Source organism: Dromiciops gliroides, chromosome 4, assembly GCF_019393635.1.
Source record: "Dromiciops gliroides isolate mDroGli1 chromosome 4, mDroGli1.pri, whole genome shotgun sequence".
Lineage (NCBI taxonomy): Eukaryota > Metazoa > Chordata > Mammalia > Microbiotheria > Microbiotheriidae > Dromiciops > Dromiciops gliroides.
Genome location: NC_057864.1, coordinates 482,221,747 through 482,240,410, shown reverse-complemented (window position 1 = coordinate 482,240,410; position 18,664 = coordinate 482,221,747). Strand labels below are relative to the sequence as shown.

Genomic DNA, 18,664 nt, shown 5'->3' with positions numbered 1-18,664 from the left:
AGCAGGGGAGAGCCAGAAACACGTATGCAGATTTCCAGGTCACCAGACAGGGCCCCTAAGCCTCACAATGGGGAAGGGATAACTGGGAAAAGACAAATGACTTGGGGTGGCCAGGGTAGGGGGGGAGGCACAGAGATGATCCTTAAATGAGAAAACAATGAATGAAGAGCCTGAGGAGGTCGGGCCACTTGAAGCTGCCTAGCACAACACAATCATTTTTATAGGTAAGAAAACTGAGGCTGCAGAAGTCGCCCTGGTCACAGTGGGCTGAATCTGCATTTAAACCAGGGTCCCCTAACTCAGAAGGCAACCCTCCTCCCACCGTGCCCTCTGCACTGATTGGGAAAAGTGCATGCAAGCTGAAAGGTCTTACCTCCCACTGCAGGTGAGGGGGAATATTCCGAATCTGAAAGCTTCCTGCTCCTGCAAAAAAAAAACACAAACCAGAGATTGTAACACTGTCCACGGGTACCCAGCTGGGCATGGGGGGCAGCTGTCCTGCCCCGTGCAACCTCCTTCCTCACTTGTGCATGGTAGAAGTGAGTGCTAAAGAGCACCCAGCGGTCTGCATCGTGCTGGGGGCTTCCGTGTGGGCTGCTCTCCCCCATATTAGTTTATTTTTTTTTAGATTTTGAACTTAACAGACACTGAATAAGGCTAGTATTTCCCTCAGCCTATGGAACAGAAGGAGAAGCTGGACCATTAATTTGCACATGTCACCCACAGCTTGCTTTTCAAATGGACAATCAACAACTAGCTTTCAATGCGGTCCAGTTTTCCTCTCATTTTTAGCGGGGGTGAAGGAATCCAACCCCGCCCCCCATATCCCACCCCCTCCACTGCTCTACCAAGAGCCGAACAAAGTTTCACATTAAATAAAAACCTTCCCACTCCCCCCACTGGAAAGAAAGAAAAAATGAAACTTTGGGCATTATTCCACCCAATTTACAAATGAAGAAACAGAGGATTAAAGAGGTTAATTGACCTGCCCACAGTTATAAAAACCAGTACATTTCAGAGAAGATTTGAACTCAGGTCTTCCCAACCTCCAAGTTCAAGTTGACTTCTCTTTCTACCCCCCCCAATCAACAATAAGGCCATCATCTAGTTCAGAGGCACACCCATCCATGTGCTCAGCAAACAAGTCACCTGCCCCTTGATGTTAGCTGCAAGCACCATATATCAAACCCATGAGCCAAGCCCAAAAGAAGGCAGAGCCTGGGTGCGCAGGAGCTTCTCCCTTGGCTTGCCAAAGCCTGGGGACTGAAAATGCCCATCAGCTTGGTCGACACCACCCACCTGCCCTGGGACGGCAGCCACACTTTCCCAAATTCACTGTGGTGGCTCCACTCCGAGAGACACCAACACTGCAGACGAGAGAGAGAGAGAGAGAGAGAGAGAGAGAGAGAGAGAGAGAGAGAGAGAGAGAGAGAGAGGGGGGGGGGGGGGGGGGGGGGGGGGGAGAGAAACAATCAAAAAGGGAAAGGGAGGAGAGACATTGGGAGCCAGGCAATAAGTGGGTGAATGAGTTAGTTACACTGACGGAGACACAAAATCAATTTACTTCTCAATTCTGACTTTCAAAGCAGAGATGGTTTCCTATGGGGCCTCGATTTGGACTTGCAATGGTTTCTTGCGTTCTCTCTCAGACAAAAACGGGTTAGAGAAGAGCAGAGCTGGAAGGGAAGGGGTTAAACCAAACCATCTTTGGGGGATTCTCTGTCAAACAACCTTCTACCTCCGGCCCCTCCTCCCCATAGCGCTCAGGACCGCTCCATCCTCTCCTTTAAGGAAACCCCAGGATTTGAACCCATATCTTGAGTCTCCAGAGCGCCACACTGTCCACTGCAACTGCCTTCGCATTAGGCCCCCAAAGTTTTGTTAATTAGAAGAAGCATAAACAACAATCATTTCCTTGAATAACACAGACCCTTTACAATAATTCCATAATCACATAAAAAAAATGAAGGACGCAAGGAGAGAAAAGAACAATGACCTTGACAATGACAGTGCACATACCCTGTAATCAAAATCTCAGCTTTGCCACTTGTCATCTGTGGTAACCATGAGCAAGTCACTTTGATTTCTGTTGGGACTTCACGTTTCTCCCTCTTTACAATGAGGGGGCTGAACTGGATGACCTCTGAGGTCACTTCCAGCTGGACAGCCTGTGATCCTTCACTAAGTCCAAATTCCCACCTCCAGGCCTTGGTTTTGCTGATTTCAACATGAGGTCACAGGATCAAAATGGTCTCCCTGATCAAGATGGAGGGGCCATTAAGCACTCTGCCCAGTCCCTCTGGAAACCAACCTGAGACCTGTCTGGATAGTCAACCTGTGAAGGAGGTCCAGTGCAGGCCATTTCATCCCTAATGCCCCCCTGGTGTCTTGCAAGGGAAAGGAAGCCAGCCAGGCCTACACCACAGGCAGATCGGGCTTTGATCACTTGGTAAAAAAAACATGAACCTACTTGGAGGCTCCTTTATTAATTAAATGAATAGCATTAATGAATAATTACTCATTAATTATAACCCGCTATTTCTATTACAAGGTTGGGGCTAGTGTCTGATTCAAGAAAACCTAGGTTGAAGGCTCCCCTCTGATCACTTTTCTCAAGGACCCTGGCCAGCGCTCACTGATGGTTCTAAATTGCCACAGTGGTGGTTACTTGCCCATCGAGGAAGCTGACTCATCCAGAGCTCCTCTCCCAGTGAAATAACAGATCTGGGCCCATTTTGTTCTCAACTTCTGATGAGAAGAGGCCACCTGGGACTCTGACAATTGCTGGCTGGCCACTTCAGGCTTGACCCCTCAAAAAGCCTCCCAGTTAGCTGCAAAAGACCCTGATCCTGAATGGTGGAGGGAGGTCTGGGTTACCCCGGACTCTTCCTCAAACTCTCCCAATGGATTTAAAGGAGATAAGGACCCTGGAAGGGGTCACAGAGTCTAAGCCCCTGGTACCTGGGCTTTCATTTAGTACAGGATGTTCCTGGAGGCTCAGCTCCCTCCACTAATACAGGTCAGCACCTTCTCTGACCCATGTAGTCCTAAAGAGGTGGCCAGGGCTCACAGCCAGCACGTGTCAGAAGCAGGCCAGCTTTCTCTCCCAACCCTCATGGTGCTCTTCCTCCCTGAGGCATGGAGTGAGCCTCTTACACACCTGAGGGTCCCACACACTCTATGTGGCAAAGCTGGAATTTGGACCTATGTCCACCTGCCTCCAAATCTCACAATCTTTCCATCACATTTCACTGATAGCTATGACTGAGTAACAGAGGCCAGACCCTCAACTTTAGCAGTTAGAGGGGGTGCTCTAACCCCACCCCCCACTCGTCCTCTTCCACCTTTTCCTCTTCGCTCTCCCAGGTGAGCGCCGGGATGAGGCGATGAGCTCCAGGGGCTTTGATGACTAAGTTTGGCCTGGGCTGAGGGAACTGTGCGGTCCAATACTCCGTCATCTATGAGCAAATGCACACACCACAGCTCCCAACCCATCGGTCATAATTTATTAAGCAGCGACTGGATGTCAGCTTCTTGTCCGCGCTGAGGATTGGCCGAGAGAAGAATGCAGCAGCTCCTGTACCTCCCGCGGGAGCTTACATTGTTAGGAAACAGCATTTATACACAGAGATACAAGACACATACAGAATAGACATGAGGGAATTGGTGTTGTTGGAGGAGTTTGCTAGCGGCCAGGGAGATAGTGGAGTGAGCTGAGCTCTGCCAGAAACCAGGAGGGCAAGGGTATTCTAGGCACAGAGACTGATCGCAAGGAGCTTCCATTCTGGGAGGGAGGGCTAGGGAGCAGCACCTGAACCAAGTCCTAAGAGGTGGAGGTAAAGCAGGCTTCAGACCTTTTAGGCATAAAAGGTGTGAAGATGAGAGATGACATCATGCATAACATGATTCACTCTCTCCCATGACTGGTGCAGCAGAAACAGTACTGGGCCTGAGAGTCAGAAGGTCTAGGTCCAAGACTGGCTCAGCCCTCTACAGCGGTGTGCTGTGGCCAAGTCACTTGCCCTTCTCCACGGGAAAAGGAGGGGGTTGGACCAGATGGACCTCTGGAGTTCCTGCCAGCTCTGATATTCTGAGTAGGCACCAAGAACCTCAGGATCTGGCAAGTGCCCAGGGCGCCATCCCCTGCTGGCTCCCTTGGCTCCCCGCCCGGCCTGAGTGCACCTTGCATTTGAGTGCCCGCTCAGGTGCCACCAGATGGCCCACTTTAAAAATGGAATAATTCTAATACAGAAAAGGAAAACTATGTTTTATAAATGGAGAGCTCAAAGGGAGCATTTCTAAAGTTTAAAATGGGAATGGTACCAAGATAACGCAGGTGGGGGAAACAAAGGACTCGGGCAGAGCACAGGGGATTAAAAGGACCCCGGCCCTTCTCCTGGGAGACTTCCCATTATGCTTTCTACACCAGCTGCTTCAAGGAGGCACTAATAGTTAATGGGGCTGCCAGGTGCTTAAATACCAACTGACCCAGCTCTTCCTGGTCAGGACACAAGCTCTATTACAGTGCAAGAGTCTGGCTACAGTGGAAATAAGGAGGTGATCATTCTGGGTAGGGGAGAGCTTTTGTTTTGCTGAGATCTGTCCTCATGTCTTTGGCAGTGACATCACGCTTCTAAGACCCGCAGCCCCACCAACCAACCAACTAGGCACTGGCTTTAGATGGGGAAGACCCAAAACAGACAAACTAGGGCACAGCGACCAGCTAAATATCCACGGGCCCCAGAGCTAGCCAGCCTGGGGAATCCATTCGGGATTCTGAGCAGATCGAGGGGTCTACCCAGGCCCCTCACAAGATCGGATGCCAAGGCACTTGGTTTGGGGAAAGAAATCTCTGGGAGGCAAATTGTCCATGTGTTCACTGAGGGATTCTATGCCAGAGGAGCAACAGCTTGGCTCCCAGGATTCCAAGGTCCGCTGGCCCCCTCTGGACCAGAAAGGCATTGGTGGGAAGCATTTAACCTGTGCCCTTCCTTAGTTTTGGAAATCCACCTCCAATTCTGTCTGGACATAATGGAGGACGTGGACTGCTCAGGGCAACTGTTTGGTATCACCAGGGATGTCCAACACCAATTCCTTACCCAACTCTTAAATTCCAGAGACCAAGAGGCACAGGGATGATTCAAAACAACACGACACAACATGATACAACACATCTTTGTTGGGGGTGTTAGAAAAGAGCTGTGATGGCCAAGCCACTCCCTAAGGCTATATCACTGTCAGGAAGACCTGACTGACTTCTCTCTCAGTGGAGGGAGCTCACTTCCTGGGCTGAAGGTATCATTCTGGACCAAGAAACTACTTTCCTGTTGCCACTTTTATCCAAGTAGCTCCAGAAGGCAAAAGAAAAGAAAATGGGGTGTGGTGTAAAAAAACACGTACAACTCAAACAAGCAAAAAGGAAGAATTTCAGCCCCCCAAATTATACTGGAAAAAAAAGAGAAGTCAGATCAAAGACTGGAAGGGACCAGCGAGCCAGCCGGTCTAGGGAAACTGAGTTCCAGAGAGCTTAAATGCTTGGGTCACATCACACAGGTAATAGAGGGTCAGAGGAGGGATTCGAACCCAGATGCTCTCACTCCAAACCTCTTAACAGGGGCACCCGGAGGCCAATCAAGATGGGGGAGGTTTCTGATGCCATCTGTCTAGATTGGCACTGGGGACACCACACTATCTCAGTGGGTGGCCAATTCTGCCAAAAAGCCTGGATCGGCCAGCTGACCAATCTTTGATTGAATGAGCCCTGGAAGAGGGCTCCTCCTCCCCTGAGGACAAGAGGACATGGGTTGCCCCAAAGCTAATGCTGAGGATGTCAAAGATGAGCTCCTTCTAAGGGGACGACTATTCTGGGCGAATTGGGCTGGGCTGGACCACTCGCCAAGTCCCTTCCAACTCTAGCCTTCAGGATCCTTTCTCAACACTCCTGGATAACCCAGAAGGCTGAGAAAGAGTTCAGGAAGGAGACATACAAACAGGCCCCAAACAGTGAAGAATCCTGCTCCTGCCCATTCAGCTGGCCCCAACCAAAGCCTCTGGGGAGACTTAAAAATAACCGCTCTTCCCCACCAGAAGCCGTTTACTGATCTGCCAACTTCCTTCCTTTCCTTCAGTGGCATTATCACCAAAGCATTATGAGGGAAGGGGGGAGAGAAAGCGACAGACACCGAGAGGCCAAGAGCAGCGGAGAGAGTCGAGTCTCTCAGCAAGTTTCTATACCTGGAAATGTGGTCATCAGGATTCCCAGGCCGACTAGCCTCAATCAAGGCCTGCTGGCCTTCATTTAAATCTCTTTGCCCTCTAAACCTGCCAATAATTAAACATCCCTTTCTCTTACATTACAAAAAAACCCCAAAACCCATGACAGCCAATGGCCAGGCCAGGCCAGCCTCAGACAGACAGACAGACAGACAGACAGACAGACAGACAGACAAACAGTGCTCAACAATCAGCAGGAGGAGAAAAAATGAAAACAAAGCAAATCACTAGAAGCCCAGGACAGACTTGTCCAAGACTTGTTAGTTGTACATCAGGAGTGGAGTACAAAGCATACAAAGAATTTTCACAGCTACGGGGGCTGTGGATAAATGCATTTCAGAACATACACAGAAAATGGAATCCTTCCAAACAGTGGCCATGAGAGGCTGTACACAGTCTACTAACAGCAGGGGCATCTTCTACGAACAGATAACAAAGCATGGGCACAGGAGAGAAAGGGCCAGGTGATTGGGGAGTCAGGAAGACCTGGTTCAAGCCCCGTCTCCACCACATACAGGTCATGGGACCCTGGGCAACCACTTAACCTCTTAGTGACAGGTGCCCCTCTTACCTAGCAGGAGTAAGAAGGTCTCTTCCCCAGGAATTCCCTGCTCAATGCAATCACAGGATCATCTAAACAATGACAATGGCGTCGCGTGTTTTTTCAGGTTTACAGACAGTTTGTTTTGTCCTCACAACACCCCTGTGAGGTAGGTGCGGGTGGTGACCGGCCCCATTTTACAGATGAGGAAACCAAGGCTCAGAGAGGTTAAGTGACTTGCCCAGAGTTCCACAGCTAATCAGTGGCCAGAGGTGGGATCTGAACCCAGGTCCTCCTGCTTCCTGAGTCCCTCAGCTGTTACCAGGGTGGTTGGGGTTCTCGGTAAGCTTGGCTGGCATCCAACCACGGATGTAACATTGTTACAGCCGATGGGATCACGGGGAGTTCGGCTCGTTCTCTCTCGGGATCACAGCGTAAAGGACCGGGATTTTTGGGGGGGGGGGAAAGGCGGAGAACATCCATTTTGTCTACTAGAGAGGCAGGGTTACCCAATGCATAGGGAGCCAGCCAGCATGCAGGGAAGACTTGGGTCCAAATCCTGCCTCGGCCACGCAAGCCGCCCGTGTGACCTTGGACAAGTCACTTGACCTCTCAGCAGCCCGGGGGCAATTCTCCTGAGCCTGGGAGAGGCAGAGCAGGGTGGCGATCTGCATTGGTAGAGGGAGTTTCCTTATTGGGAGTTCCCTGTCCCAGAGAAATCACAGGAACAGTCCAAAAAGAAAATCCCCAGCACCAGCACAAGACGTGGCGCAGGGGCGGCGTGGCGCGGGGCGGGCGGCGCTTACCTCGCGCCTTACGGCCATTCGGTCGGCACCATCTGAAAAGGAAGAGGAGCCCACCTCCCCTCCCTCCCCCTCCCCCCCAGGGACGAGCAGGCTGCGGGGGGGCTGGGAGGCCCCGATGGAGGAGACTGGGCAGCCATCTCTCCCCCCTGCTGGCCCCCCCCCCAGACCCTCCCTTGACTCTAGCCAGGTGGAGCATCATCACTGCGGGCAACACGCTTCTCTTCGCTGGCCTGCCTCTGGCCAAGGGAGCAGCTGAGCTGCCCGACCCCCAAAACAACAGCCCAGAAAAATCAAGAGACTCCCATCCCTGAGCTTTGGAGGCGTGGGGCGCCAAACTGATGCCCCGGGTGTTGGCAGCAGGAATACCACCCTAAGCCCTCCAGAAGCTGCAGTGGGTGCTGGTTCCCAACTAAGGCACATCTCAGGGCCTCAGCCACTTCAAAGCCAAAGGATCCATAGTCTGACTCTAAGAGGGAGGGAGGTAGCAAGAGATTTGAGTTGTCAACAATAAGGGATGATAACATAGCCAAGGAAGAATGTCTTTATGAATGAGAATCTTTTCCCCCCCTTTTACCACTAGCAGAAAATCAATCATCAGTGAATTCCAAAGAGCCCAGATTCAAATGCTGACAATACCATTCTTTTAACCTGTGTGACCCTGGGCGAGTCACTTGACATCCCTAGGTTTCCATTTCCTTAACTATAAAATGAAGGGGTAGGATTATATGACTTAAGGTCCCTTCTTGCTCTCAATGTGATTCTAAATCTATTTTTTCCCCTTTCTAATTCCAATGAATTATGGAAAGATACAAAAAGAGGCAGAAGACAGTCCTTACCCTCAAGGAGCTTACAATCTAACGAGGAAGACAACACACTAACATATATATCTATATAAAATACCGAGCAAGCTCTATACAAGAGAAATAGGAAATATTGAACAAAGAGAAGGCACCAGAATTAAGAAGAGATTGGGAAGGCTTGCAGAAACAGAAGAGATTTGAGTCGCGAGTTAGGAAGACAGCAGGGTCAGTAGTCTGAGCAGAGGGGAGAGAGCGTTCCAAGCAAGGCAACTTAGGCGGCAGAGCTGGCCTTTGAACTCAAGTCCTACAGCTTCCAATTCAGCGCTCTTCCCACAGTGTCCAGGATCACTGGTCCCATTTTATAGATGCAGAGTGGGAAAGCTTTGCCCAAGGTCCCAGGGCCAGGAAGGGAAGGAGCCAGGACCAAACATCATGTGCCCAGATTCCCAGTCCTGCCCTGGGCTTATTTATAAATGCTACAGTTACGGCAAATCAAACCACTCAGGTGCTAAAAACAAACAAACCCCCAACCCCCCACAGTGTTCTTTCCTAATGGGCATTAAACATTTAGCCAAACACTGGGCCCAAGCGGTACAAAGGTCACTTCGGAGCCCGAGCCAATCTTGAATTGCCAATTAGGAGCTGAAGGCACCAACACCCACAGGACACCTCGGTATAAGCAGATAAGGTGACAGAGGGCGCCAGGGTCGGCATCTTCCACGCGATGGGGCAGACGTTCCCACCTCCTCAAGCGCTCAAGACAGATGAGGTCACAGGGCCCGTTAACCAGGATCCCACGACTCGTTGGGAAGCACTTCCTCACACCACACAGTGAGGAGCACGGCACGGCGGCATCAACGCTGAGCGGAGTATACAGCACCTGGCACATAGTAAGCGCTTAATAAATCAATCAATAAACACTTTATTAAGTGTCTACTACGTGCCAGCCACTGTGCTAAGAGCTGAGGATAGAAAAAGAGGCAAAAGACAGTTCCTGCCCTCAAGAAGCTTACAATCTAACAGGAGACAACATGCAAACACATGTATACAAGGCAAGTCCTTTACAGGAAAAAGAGCAAAGGATTAACAGAAGGAAGACATCAGAGTTAAGAAGGCTTGGAGGAGCTTTCCTGTAGGAGAAAGAGTCTTGGTTAAATGAAGCCAGGGAGGTCAGTAGGTAGAGCAGAGGAGGGAGACCGCTGTAGGGATGAGAGACAGGATCACTAGAATGAAGAGTGCATGGCAGGCGGGGTGGAGGGTAGGAGAAGACAGAAAGGGTACCAGAGGGCTGGATTATGAAGGGCTCTGAATGCCAAACAGCATTTTGCCTATGCTCCTCTGTGTGATAAGGAACCACTAGAGTTTGTTGAGTGGTGTGTGTGTGTGTGTGTGTGTATGCGCACGCGGTGTGCATATGCACGGGTGTTAGAAGGTGATGTGGTCAGACCTGCTAGAAAATCACTTTGATGGCTTAAGTGATTTTATCATATTTTATTTTTTCTTAACATCTAATTGGGGATGGAGGATGGATTGGAGTGTGGAGAGACCTGAGTGATAACCGTGATGAGAATCTGCATGTGCCAGTGTGGCTGCAGCATCAGAGAGGAGAAGGGGAGTATGGGAGAGGTGTTGCAGGGCTGAATTGGCAGACGTGGTAACGATTTGGAGATTGGGAAGGGGCTTTGGAGTGGGGGGTGAGATAATAAGGAAGCAAGATGACTCAGGTTATGAGCCTAAGAGAGTAGGAGGAGAAGTGGTGAGTGGCATGGTGGTGAGTGGGAAGTCCAAAATCAGGGCCTACTGCTACATGGATGGCTTGGCTACAATAAGCTCTACAAGAGAAAAACTAGCTAAGAGGACCTTTAGGATAAAGGAAACAGGAAGGAGAAACTGGAAAAAAAACCAAGAACTTCTAAAGAGACCAAAGGACTAAGTTAAGGGAGTCTGCTTATTGGAGTTTTCTCTTTTGCCACAAGAGGGTGCACATTTCATCAATAATATGCAGAACCAAAGAAAACTCCCCAAGGGGTGAATGAAGTGCTCACCACAGTGGGTGCCTGACCATCCCTGCTGCAGAACGGAGCTCAGAATTCAATCTAGTCCAAGCCCATCATTTTACATATGAGGAAACTGAGGCACCAGGGGGTCAGAAGATCCTAGATCTAAGATCGCTTTATCCAACCCCATTCATTTAGCCCAAGGCCCTGGAGCTGAAATGACTTGCCCAGTGTTATAAATATGGGGAATAAGTAACACAGCCAGGACCCCAGGGGCTGTACCTCCTAAGCCAAAGTTCCTTCCCCCTGTGCCACACTCTTCTCCCAAGAGGTTACTGAGGCTTTAGATATAGATCCAAAGCTAGACAGGATCTCAGTGGTCATCATTTCCCAGAAAGGAAGCAGACACAGGGGAGGTTTAAGGAATCTCATGCAGTGCAGAAGTGATGGGCTGGAATCCTGTTTTAGACACTAGCTGTGTGACTCTGGGCAAGTCCCTTCATCTGCAAAGTGAAGAGAACAGAAGAGATGACCTTGAAGATCCCTTCCGGCTCTAGATGTATGAGTACATGAGTGATGGTCCAAGGTCACACAATCCCTCTATGCTTCTCCATTTCCTAAATGTGCTCATCTCTGCCTCATGAGCTCCTATATTTTCAATATTCAATCACTTTCCAAATCTCCATTTGTGTGGCTCACTCCTTTGCACCATCAGACTCTATCTGTTCCCATACTTACCTGTGTACCTGTCAGATCTTCCTTTTCCTTCCCACCCCATGTTCCAGAACTGAAGGGTAAAGTACTGCCCATGCCCTATTATATTAAATTCTGTATTTTCAGCATTCATAATGTCCACTTTGTACACAAAAAGGTGCTTAATACATTTTTTTAAAAACAAGCAAATACACTCTCTTGGTCTCCAAATAATTAATAAGCATTTAAAAATATACTGGTATTTTTTTGTTTTTATATTACCTTCATATATGCCTCTCCCCCTCCTTTATCCACATTCTCTTGTAACAATAACAAACATTTTTAAGAGGGGAAAAAAGTTAACTAAAGCTAAACCAACATGTAAACTGAGGGTCTCAGAGTACATCTTTAATATTCTACAAATCCATGGTTCTCTATTACCTTTATCCTTTCTCAGCAAAGGAGGTGTGTGGGGGGGTACATTTATTAACCATTATTTAGGGAGAAAGCCTGGTCACCAGCATTCAGTTTCTTTGGGGGGACCTCTTCTCATTTCACTCAGTTTGTCATTTCTATAGTTTTTCTGGTTCTACCCACTTCGCTTTTTATCAGTTCACACACATCTTCCCAAGATTCTCTGCATTCTTAATATTCACCATTCTTCCACACAAAACGTCATCATACTAGTACATGAAATGTTTAGCCACTCCCCAATCTATGGCCAACTACAGTACTTCCACTCTAATTCTGAGGTGTGCCTCAGCTGGGCCCTTTTAATAAGCCTATACCATGAAACCTCCTCTCAACTCTCCTTCTCAAGTCAGAACCCTGTCACAAGTCTAGTGCTGGTCAGGCGCATGAGCTCATTCCCAGGACACATGTGCAGGAACGTGTGCAGCAGCAAGAACAGTCAAGGAATCCTGTCACCAGCAGCATCACCACACTGGCTGGTGCCCTCTGCTTTTTGTCAACATTGCCAAGAACCAGAACTGCTTGGGAGACAGATTTGGCAATAAATGAGGACAGAAAATGCCATCGTACCAGGTTAAAAATGTGCAGCGGTTTTCATCAACAGCCTCCTGATTCAACCACCAGCACCAGGGTGCTTCCCCTGCAGGGCATTTAACTGGGTTTGGCAAGAGCAGATCTGCCAAGGGATGTCTGGCCCTTGCCAGGCCATTATGCAATGCCCTGAAAATCCCTTTGCCAGTTTCTCCTTAATTGTAATTCACACAGATCCACACCCTTCAGCTCATTTGCCTTCCTGCTTCAATTCTTCAGAAGGTAAAGTGAAATTTCCCTGAGAGCAAGGGCATCACCTGCAGAAAGGGGGCAGAAGGAAGCTGACACTGGGCCTTGTCGTGCTAGTGGTTCTTCTCCCTCCTGGAGCGGGGCTCTGAGGACAGAACAGGGCCTAATGCCTGGGATTAAAGCCAGGCCTGCTAGCAGTTCTCTCGGGGGCCCCCTCATGAGCCACAGGGAGGCCTGGTGCTGTGGGTTAGAAGAAAGAACACTTCAAGATCCCTGCTGTTGGTTTGCGGGTTTTGTTTAAAAGTCAGGGCACCAGTTAGGTCTCCCTCCGTGCCCCTCCCCCCAGTTTTAAACTAAGAAAAAGGTGGGGGGGCGGCTAGGTGGCACAGTGGATAGAGCACCAGCCCTAGAGTCAAGGAGGACCTGAGTTCAATCCGGCCTCAGACACTTGACACTTAACTAGCTGTGTCGATCCTGGGCAAGTCACTTAATCCCAATTGGCCCTCACCAAAAAAAAAAAAAGAAAGAAAGAAAGAAAGAAAGAAAAAGGGGGGGGCAAAAAATTTTTTTTTAAGTGGTTTGGGACAAAAAAAAAAGAAAGAAAGAAAGAAAGAAAAAGGGGGGGGGAAAAAAAATTTTTTTAAGTGGTTGGGACAAATCCAATATGGGTAAGTGCTTTAGAATGAATTAAATGCACGAAGAGCAAAGGGAGAGGTCCGAGTAGCTACATCAGCCAGATACTCCTAGAGGCCACTCGGGACCATTCAGTCCCAGAGCTTCAGGGCAGGGCTGGTTTTTTCTTTTGAAGGCAGCTGGCTCACCTAACCCTAGTCTCAATGTCTTTAACCCACTGCTTCAAGCCTAGCTAGCCTGCACAGGATGTGGTCCAGCCTGCCCCAATCTTCTGACTGAAGACACCAGAGGAGAGTGTCCAAGGCAGGCCAATCAGTTCCTGCATTCTGGACAAGAGAGGCAGCCTGAGAGAGTGGACAGAGCGCTGGCTTGGGAGACAGGACAGGCTGGGTTCAAGATCCCATCTCCTTCACCTGCTGGCTGGCTGACCCTGGACAGTCACTCATCTCCTGGAGCCCCAGAGAACTTTCCAATCCTGTGAGTTATAGCGCAGTTCAGAAAATCTCCACTAGTAGAGGGCGTTCTCACTACGTCAATGAAATCCCAAGTCTGAACATTAAAAAAAAAAAAATCAAGGAAGCCCAATTGTTTTTCACCTTCTTGGCCACCATCTCACTGCGGATACCTAAGAGGCCCTTAAAACCCTCACGTCTTTTGCATGTGAACCTACCATCCCTGTGTTTTTGTGAGGTCCCACAGCTGTGGGATGACTGAGGAAGATGATAGGCGACTCTAAGGCATGTTAAAGTCTGCAAATCACGGTACATATCTTAACTCATTCGAACCCACAAAAACACAGGGAGGTTAGGTGCTTTCATCATCTCCTTTTTTCAGATTAAAAAAAACAACAGAAACAGAGGTTAAGTGACTGCCCAGGGCCACACAGCTACTATCTGAAGCTGAACTGAACTCAGGTCTTCCTGACATAGTCCAGACACTCTATCCACTAGGAAACTGATTCTCCTGGAGATTCTTTTGGTCTTTGGTCATGTGACTTCATCAATACCTTCTGCCCCATAAGAACTCCTGCCAAAGACTACTCCATGAGGGTTCTCAAGCCAATCAATTTCTTCATTTCCCACCAGCTGCATTCCCTGGGTACCTTCTTCCTGCATCTCCTTCCCCACTTCTCTGCTTCCTTCTGAATGACTATCGGCTTAGTAAAGTCTGACGCCACGGGGAGAGCCCCTTGCACCTGCGTATCCCTTCTGATTTGTTTGGGGGAAAGGACCCAAAGAGGGGAAGCACATCCAAGGTCTACTAGGTGGTAAAAAGCTGAGTCCTCCCCTTTGATGGACCCCACGCCACCCAATTATTCTTGAAATTCTTGCCTGCCTTCTTTTCCATGTGAATTTTGCTTTGGCTTAATTGAATTACATAAACTACGCCACTGGTATTCTGATTAGTACTGAAGTAAATCTAAAAATTGATTTAGAAATTCATTTGTGTCTAAGGGATTAGTGTTTAATAAATCCATTTTCACCATTAGTTAGCTTGGACCTAACACTGACAGAGGAATGCCTTGCAACTATATAGTTTTTCCGTTATTTCTGTCCAATTAATTTAAAGCTCTGTGTCGTGCCGACTTAATACTCTGTGGTCATTGAAAATGGTATTACCAGCTTTATTTGCTGCTAAGGTGTAGAAATAGTTTATTAGGAAGGAATGTGGATTATTTTGAAGGGTTTATTTATAATCTTTTCAAGTCACATTACTTCAATTAACTTTTGCTTTGTCTTTCTATTTTCTCTACAAAAATGTCATTAACAAAGGTATAATACTTTTCACTGACATACACATTTAATGTGAAGTGATTGGCTGGGCATGGCTCCTTCATACTGGGCTTAGGAATCTGATGGGGTTTTTTTCAAATATAGTATAAAACTTCACATCTGATCCCACAAAATCTCATTATGGCCTCATTCTACAGAAAGCTAAAGCTTCTCCCCCACCCCCAATTTGCATCCAACTGGGCACTTTCAAAAGTAGAATTCTTCACTGTGCTCAAACGATATCACTTTGAGGACCTTTGATGGGGTTTTTTAATGTTCTTATTTTAATATTAATGACCCTTTTTAGAGTATGCCTAGGGGCAGCTAGATGGCGCAGTGGTTAAAGCACTGGCCCTGGATTCAGGAGTACCTGAGTTCAAATCTGGCCTCAGACACTTAACACTACTAGCTGTGTGACCCTGGGCAAGTCACTTAACCCCCATTGCCCCGCAAAAAAAAAAAAAAAAAAAAGAGTATGGCCTAAAGGAGTGGGGATAGTTGACGCCCTATTTTCCATTTGTTTTTAAAAGGAATGTTTCTAACGTCTCTCTATTTCATATGATATTAATGTCTTATTTCATGAAGACATTGACTGCTGATTTAAGGGAAAATTAATGCTAGAAATAATGCCATTTTATCAAATATCTTTCCAGCATTCACTGACATATAGTTTTAAAATCAATTTGATGTTGAAATGGTCTGATGTCTATTCGTTTTCTTATCTTAAAAAAAAAAAAAAGAGTTGCTTTCCAGCTCCAAACCCACAAGAGTGTAATAGATAATTTGGGAATCTACAGCACAGACCACCAGCCAGTGTTTTTTGCATTGACATGCTCCCTGCTCCCCCCCAATAACTTTGTATGCGTGTTGTCCATACTTCTCTGGGTGCAAATTATGCCATCACCCCCCTCTCTCCCAGCAGAATGGAGACTGCTTAGGGCTCTTTGTTCTCTCTAACCTTAGCTGGGATTCACAACTACAATTAATGCCTAGAATAAAGTTGAGCCTACAATTTTACTTTGTGTCCCCCAAAGTCTTAGTGCTGGCTCCACCTCCAGACCATACCCTCTAACCACATGTGCCCCTCAGGGCTCAGTCCTGGGACCCTTACTTTCCTCCCTTTATCCTATTTTTACTGGGTCAGCTCCCATAGAATTAATTACCATCTCTATGCGGATGATTTTCATTATTATTATTATTTTTGTGGGGCAAAGAGGGTTAAGTGACTTGCCCCAGGTCACATAGCTAGTAAGTGTCAAGTGTTTGAGGTCATATTTGAACTCAGGTCTTCCTGAACCCAGGGCATGTGCTCTATTCACTGCGCCACCTAGCTGCCCCTATGCTAATGATTTTCAGATCTCCCTGTCCTGCCTCATCCTCTCTGCTTTCCTCCAATCTCCAAAGTCCAACTGGTTTTCAGACTTCTTGAATTCAATGGTCCAGGAGACATCTTAAGCTAAACATCTAAAACAGACCTCATTATCTTTCCTCCTAAACACTTCCCCCCTCAACTACTTTCCCTATTACTGTCCAGGGCATCTCCATCCTTCCATCCCATAGGCTCTCAACCCAAGAGTCATCCTGGATTCCTGACTCTCTCTCACCTTCTCCCCCTCCCCCCCACATATCCAATATAGTGTCAAGATCTGTCAATTTCACCTCTGCAACCTCTCAAATCTGCCCCCCTCCCTACCTCCCTTTCTTTTCTGACACCGTGTCCATCCTCACCTCACACCTGGACTATTGCAATGGCTGCTGGTGGGTCTGCCTGCCTCAAGTCTCTCCCTGCTCCAATCCAACCTCCACTCAGCCCTCAAAGTATTTTCCCAAAGTGCAGGTCCAGCCTTGTCACTATTCTACTTTATAACCTCCAGTGGCCCCTAATGCCTCCAGGAGCTGAGTCCAGAAGTGGGACTGCACCTGTTCTCAAGGAGCTCACTGACCTTCTAATGAACTAAATGAAACAAAAGAGAAAAAAAGGAGTCCTCCTCCCCCTCCCCGCAACCAAGAGGACCACTCCTGCCAACTGGGGGTCAAGGACAGCTTCAGGATGCCATGCCTTTCATAGTGGCCGCACGCATCTGGGCTGGCGTATAAAACAGCACCTTTCCTATCTTCTCTACTGTCAATCTAGAACCTGCTTCTGGAACAAATATTTACTAGGAAGGGGAGGAAAGGGGAAACAGGGAGAAGCAATGGTACAAGACTACAGGGGACATGGTGAGCTGGAAGGATCCACAAATATTTACCCAACAAACTCTTTCTGTCCAATGGTAGACAGGGAGTAGGGGGGTGACAATGAGTGGGAAATGTTGCCCCACTGAGAATGATTTAGAAAAGGAGTCAAATTAACTTCTCCCAGCCTGGCAGGAAACCAAAGAAGGAAATACTCATAACCAAACAAAAAGATCTCATCCACACCTTGGAGCCTCTAGCCACCGGCCACAGCTGTTTTCAGCTCAGCTGCACTTGCCTGTGCTTTCTCAACAGGTGAAACCGTTACCAGCCCACATGAAGCCTTAGAAATGCCTGGGAGGGTGAAACAGGAGTTGGCGATGCCCTTTGGTGCTAAAACTACCAGCTGCTGCAAAGAGCCAAATCATTTACTATAGCTTGATTAGCTTTTCCTGTGACCCGATGGCTTCATTTTCTTCTGACGTTGGGAGGAGCAGTGTATGATATCTGAGAGTGTGTGTGTGTGTGGGGAATCCCGATTTCCTATTTTTTAATGCTTAGTGTGGGCACTAAACAATTAGCCTGGGGTGGGAGTGCAGGGTAGAGCCAGAGAAACTGATGAGAATAATCCACCACCATACCCTACCTCTGCCACCAGTGCTGCAATAATTCACGACAACAACTTTTCCCTATGACCAAAGGCTGCACTTTTTTTCCGAACCCAGAGGATAGAAACGTTCCTGGAAATTGGGTTTAGCTGAATTAGTCAATTATTACCGAATTAACAACCAGGGTCCATCTCAACCAATGGGTGATGGAGCGAGACCAAACATGGACTGCTCACTTAGAAAGTGGCTCAGGTGGGGAGGGGGAGCCTTCCACTCTTCTAGGAGCCTTGGGGAAGCCAGCCCTACAAGGCTGCCTGAGTGAGAATAATAACAAATTACAACCAGCATCTGGATAGTTTATGAAGTCTTTATATAGGGAATCTCAGTTAATAGCTATTTCTCAAAGGGGCTGGCTGATTAGAGGCATCACAGACTCAATGGACCTAAAGCACCTCAAAAAGTAAATCTGACTTTAATGAACTCAGAGCTAGCTTGGGCAGCAGGACTCTGCCTGAGTCCCCACTAGCTAAACATATCTAAAACAGAACTTTCCTCCCAAACCCTTTCCCCTCGACTACTTTCCCTATTTGCTGTCCAGGTCATCTCCATCCTTCCATCCCATAGGCTCTCAACCCAAGAGTCATCCTGGATTCTTGACTCTCTCACCTTCTCCCCCTCCACACTAGCCTGGAAATCCCTGAGACTCAGGGGACCTTCCCCTCTCTTTCCTTCAACTTTTCTTGGGGGCTCCACTGGCTGGGCACCTGACTGGTGGCTGGGCTTTAGTTCTTTTCCAAAGAGAAGCATCTTCTCCACCATACTGCTCATTACCAAGATACCGGGTCCCTCAAAAAAAATTCCCAACTCCCCCGGCCTGCCCAATGAACCCTTAATTCTGCAATCTACGGCCAGGAGTTTGTCCCATGTGCAGACCAAGCTGTTATCTCATTCTCCCAAATCCCTCTGAATCTGGGGACCTTTCCCAGCCAGGGAAAGCTCCCTTGCCTCCCATCGTGACATCACTCAGCTGACCACATGGTCCTCTCCATGATCCTGGGCAAGCCCCCAAAGCCAATGGCTTCACTTTACTGCTAGAGATCACCAGGATCTTGGGC

The 18,664-nt window shown here is 48.1% G+C and overlaps 1 protein-coding gene across 1 annotated transcript in view; it reads right to left on the bottom strand.

The window, feature by feature from the left end:
* The window catches only part of IGF2BP2 (insulin like growth factor 2 mRNA binding protein 2), a 127,255-nt gene that overhangs the window by 28,669 nt on the left and 79,922 nt on the right, over window positions 1-18,664 (bottom strand). The window contains 1 exon segment of the mRNA XM_044003625.1: window positions 374-423. Coding sequence (XP_043859560.1) covers window positions 374-423 — 50 coding nt within the window.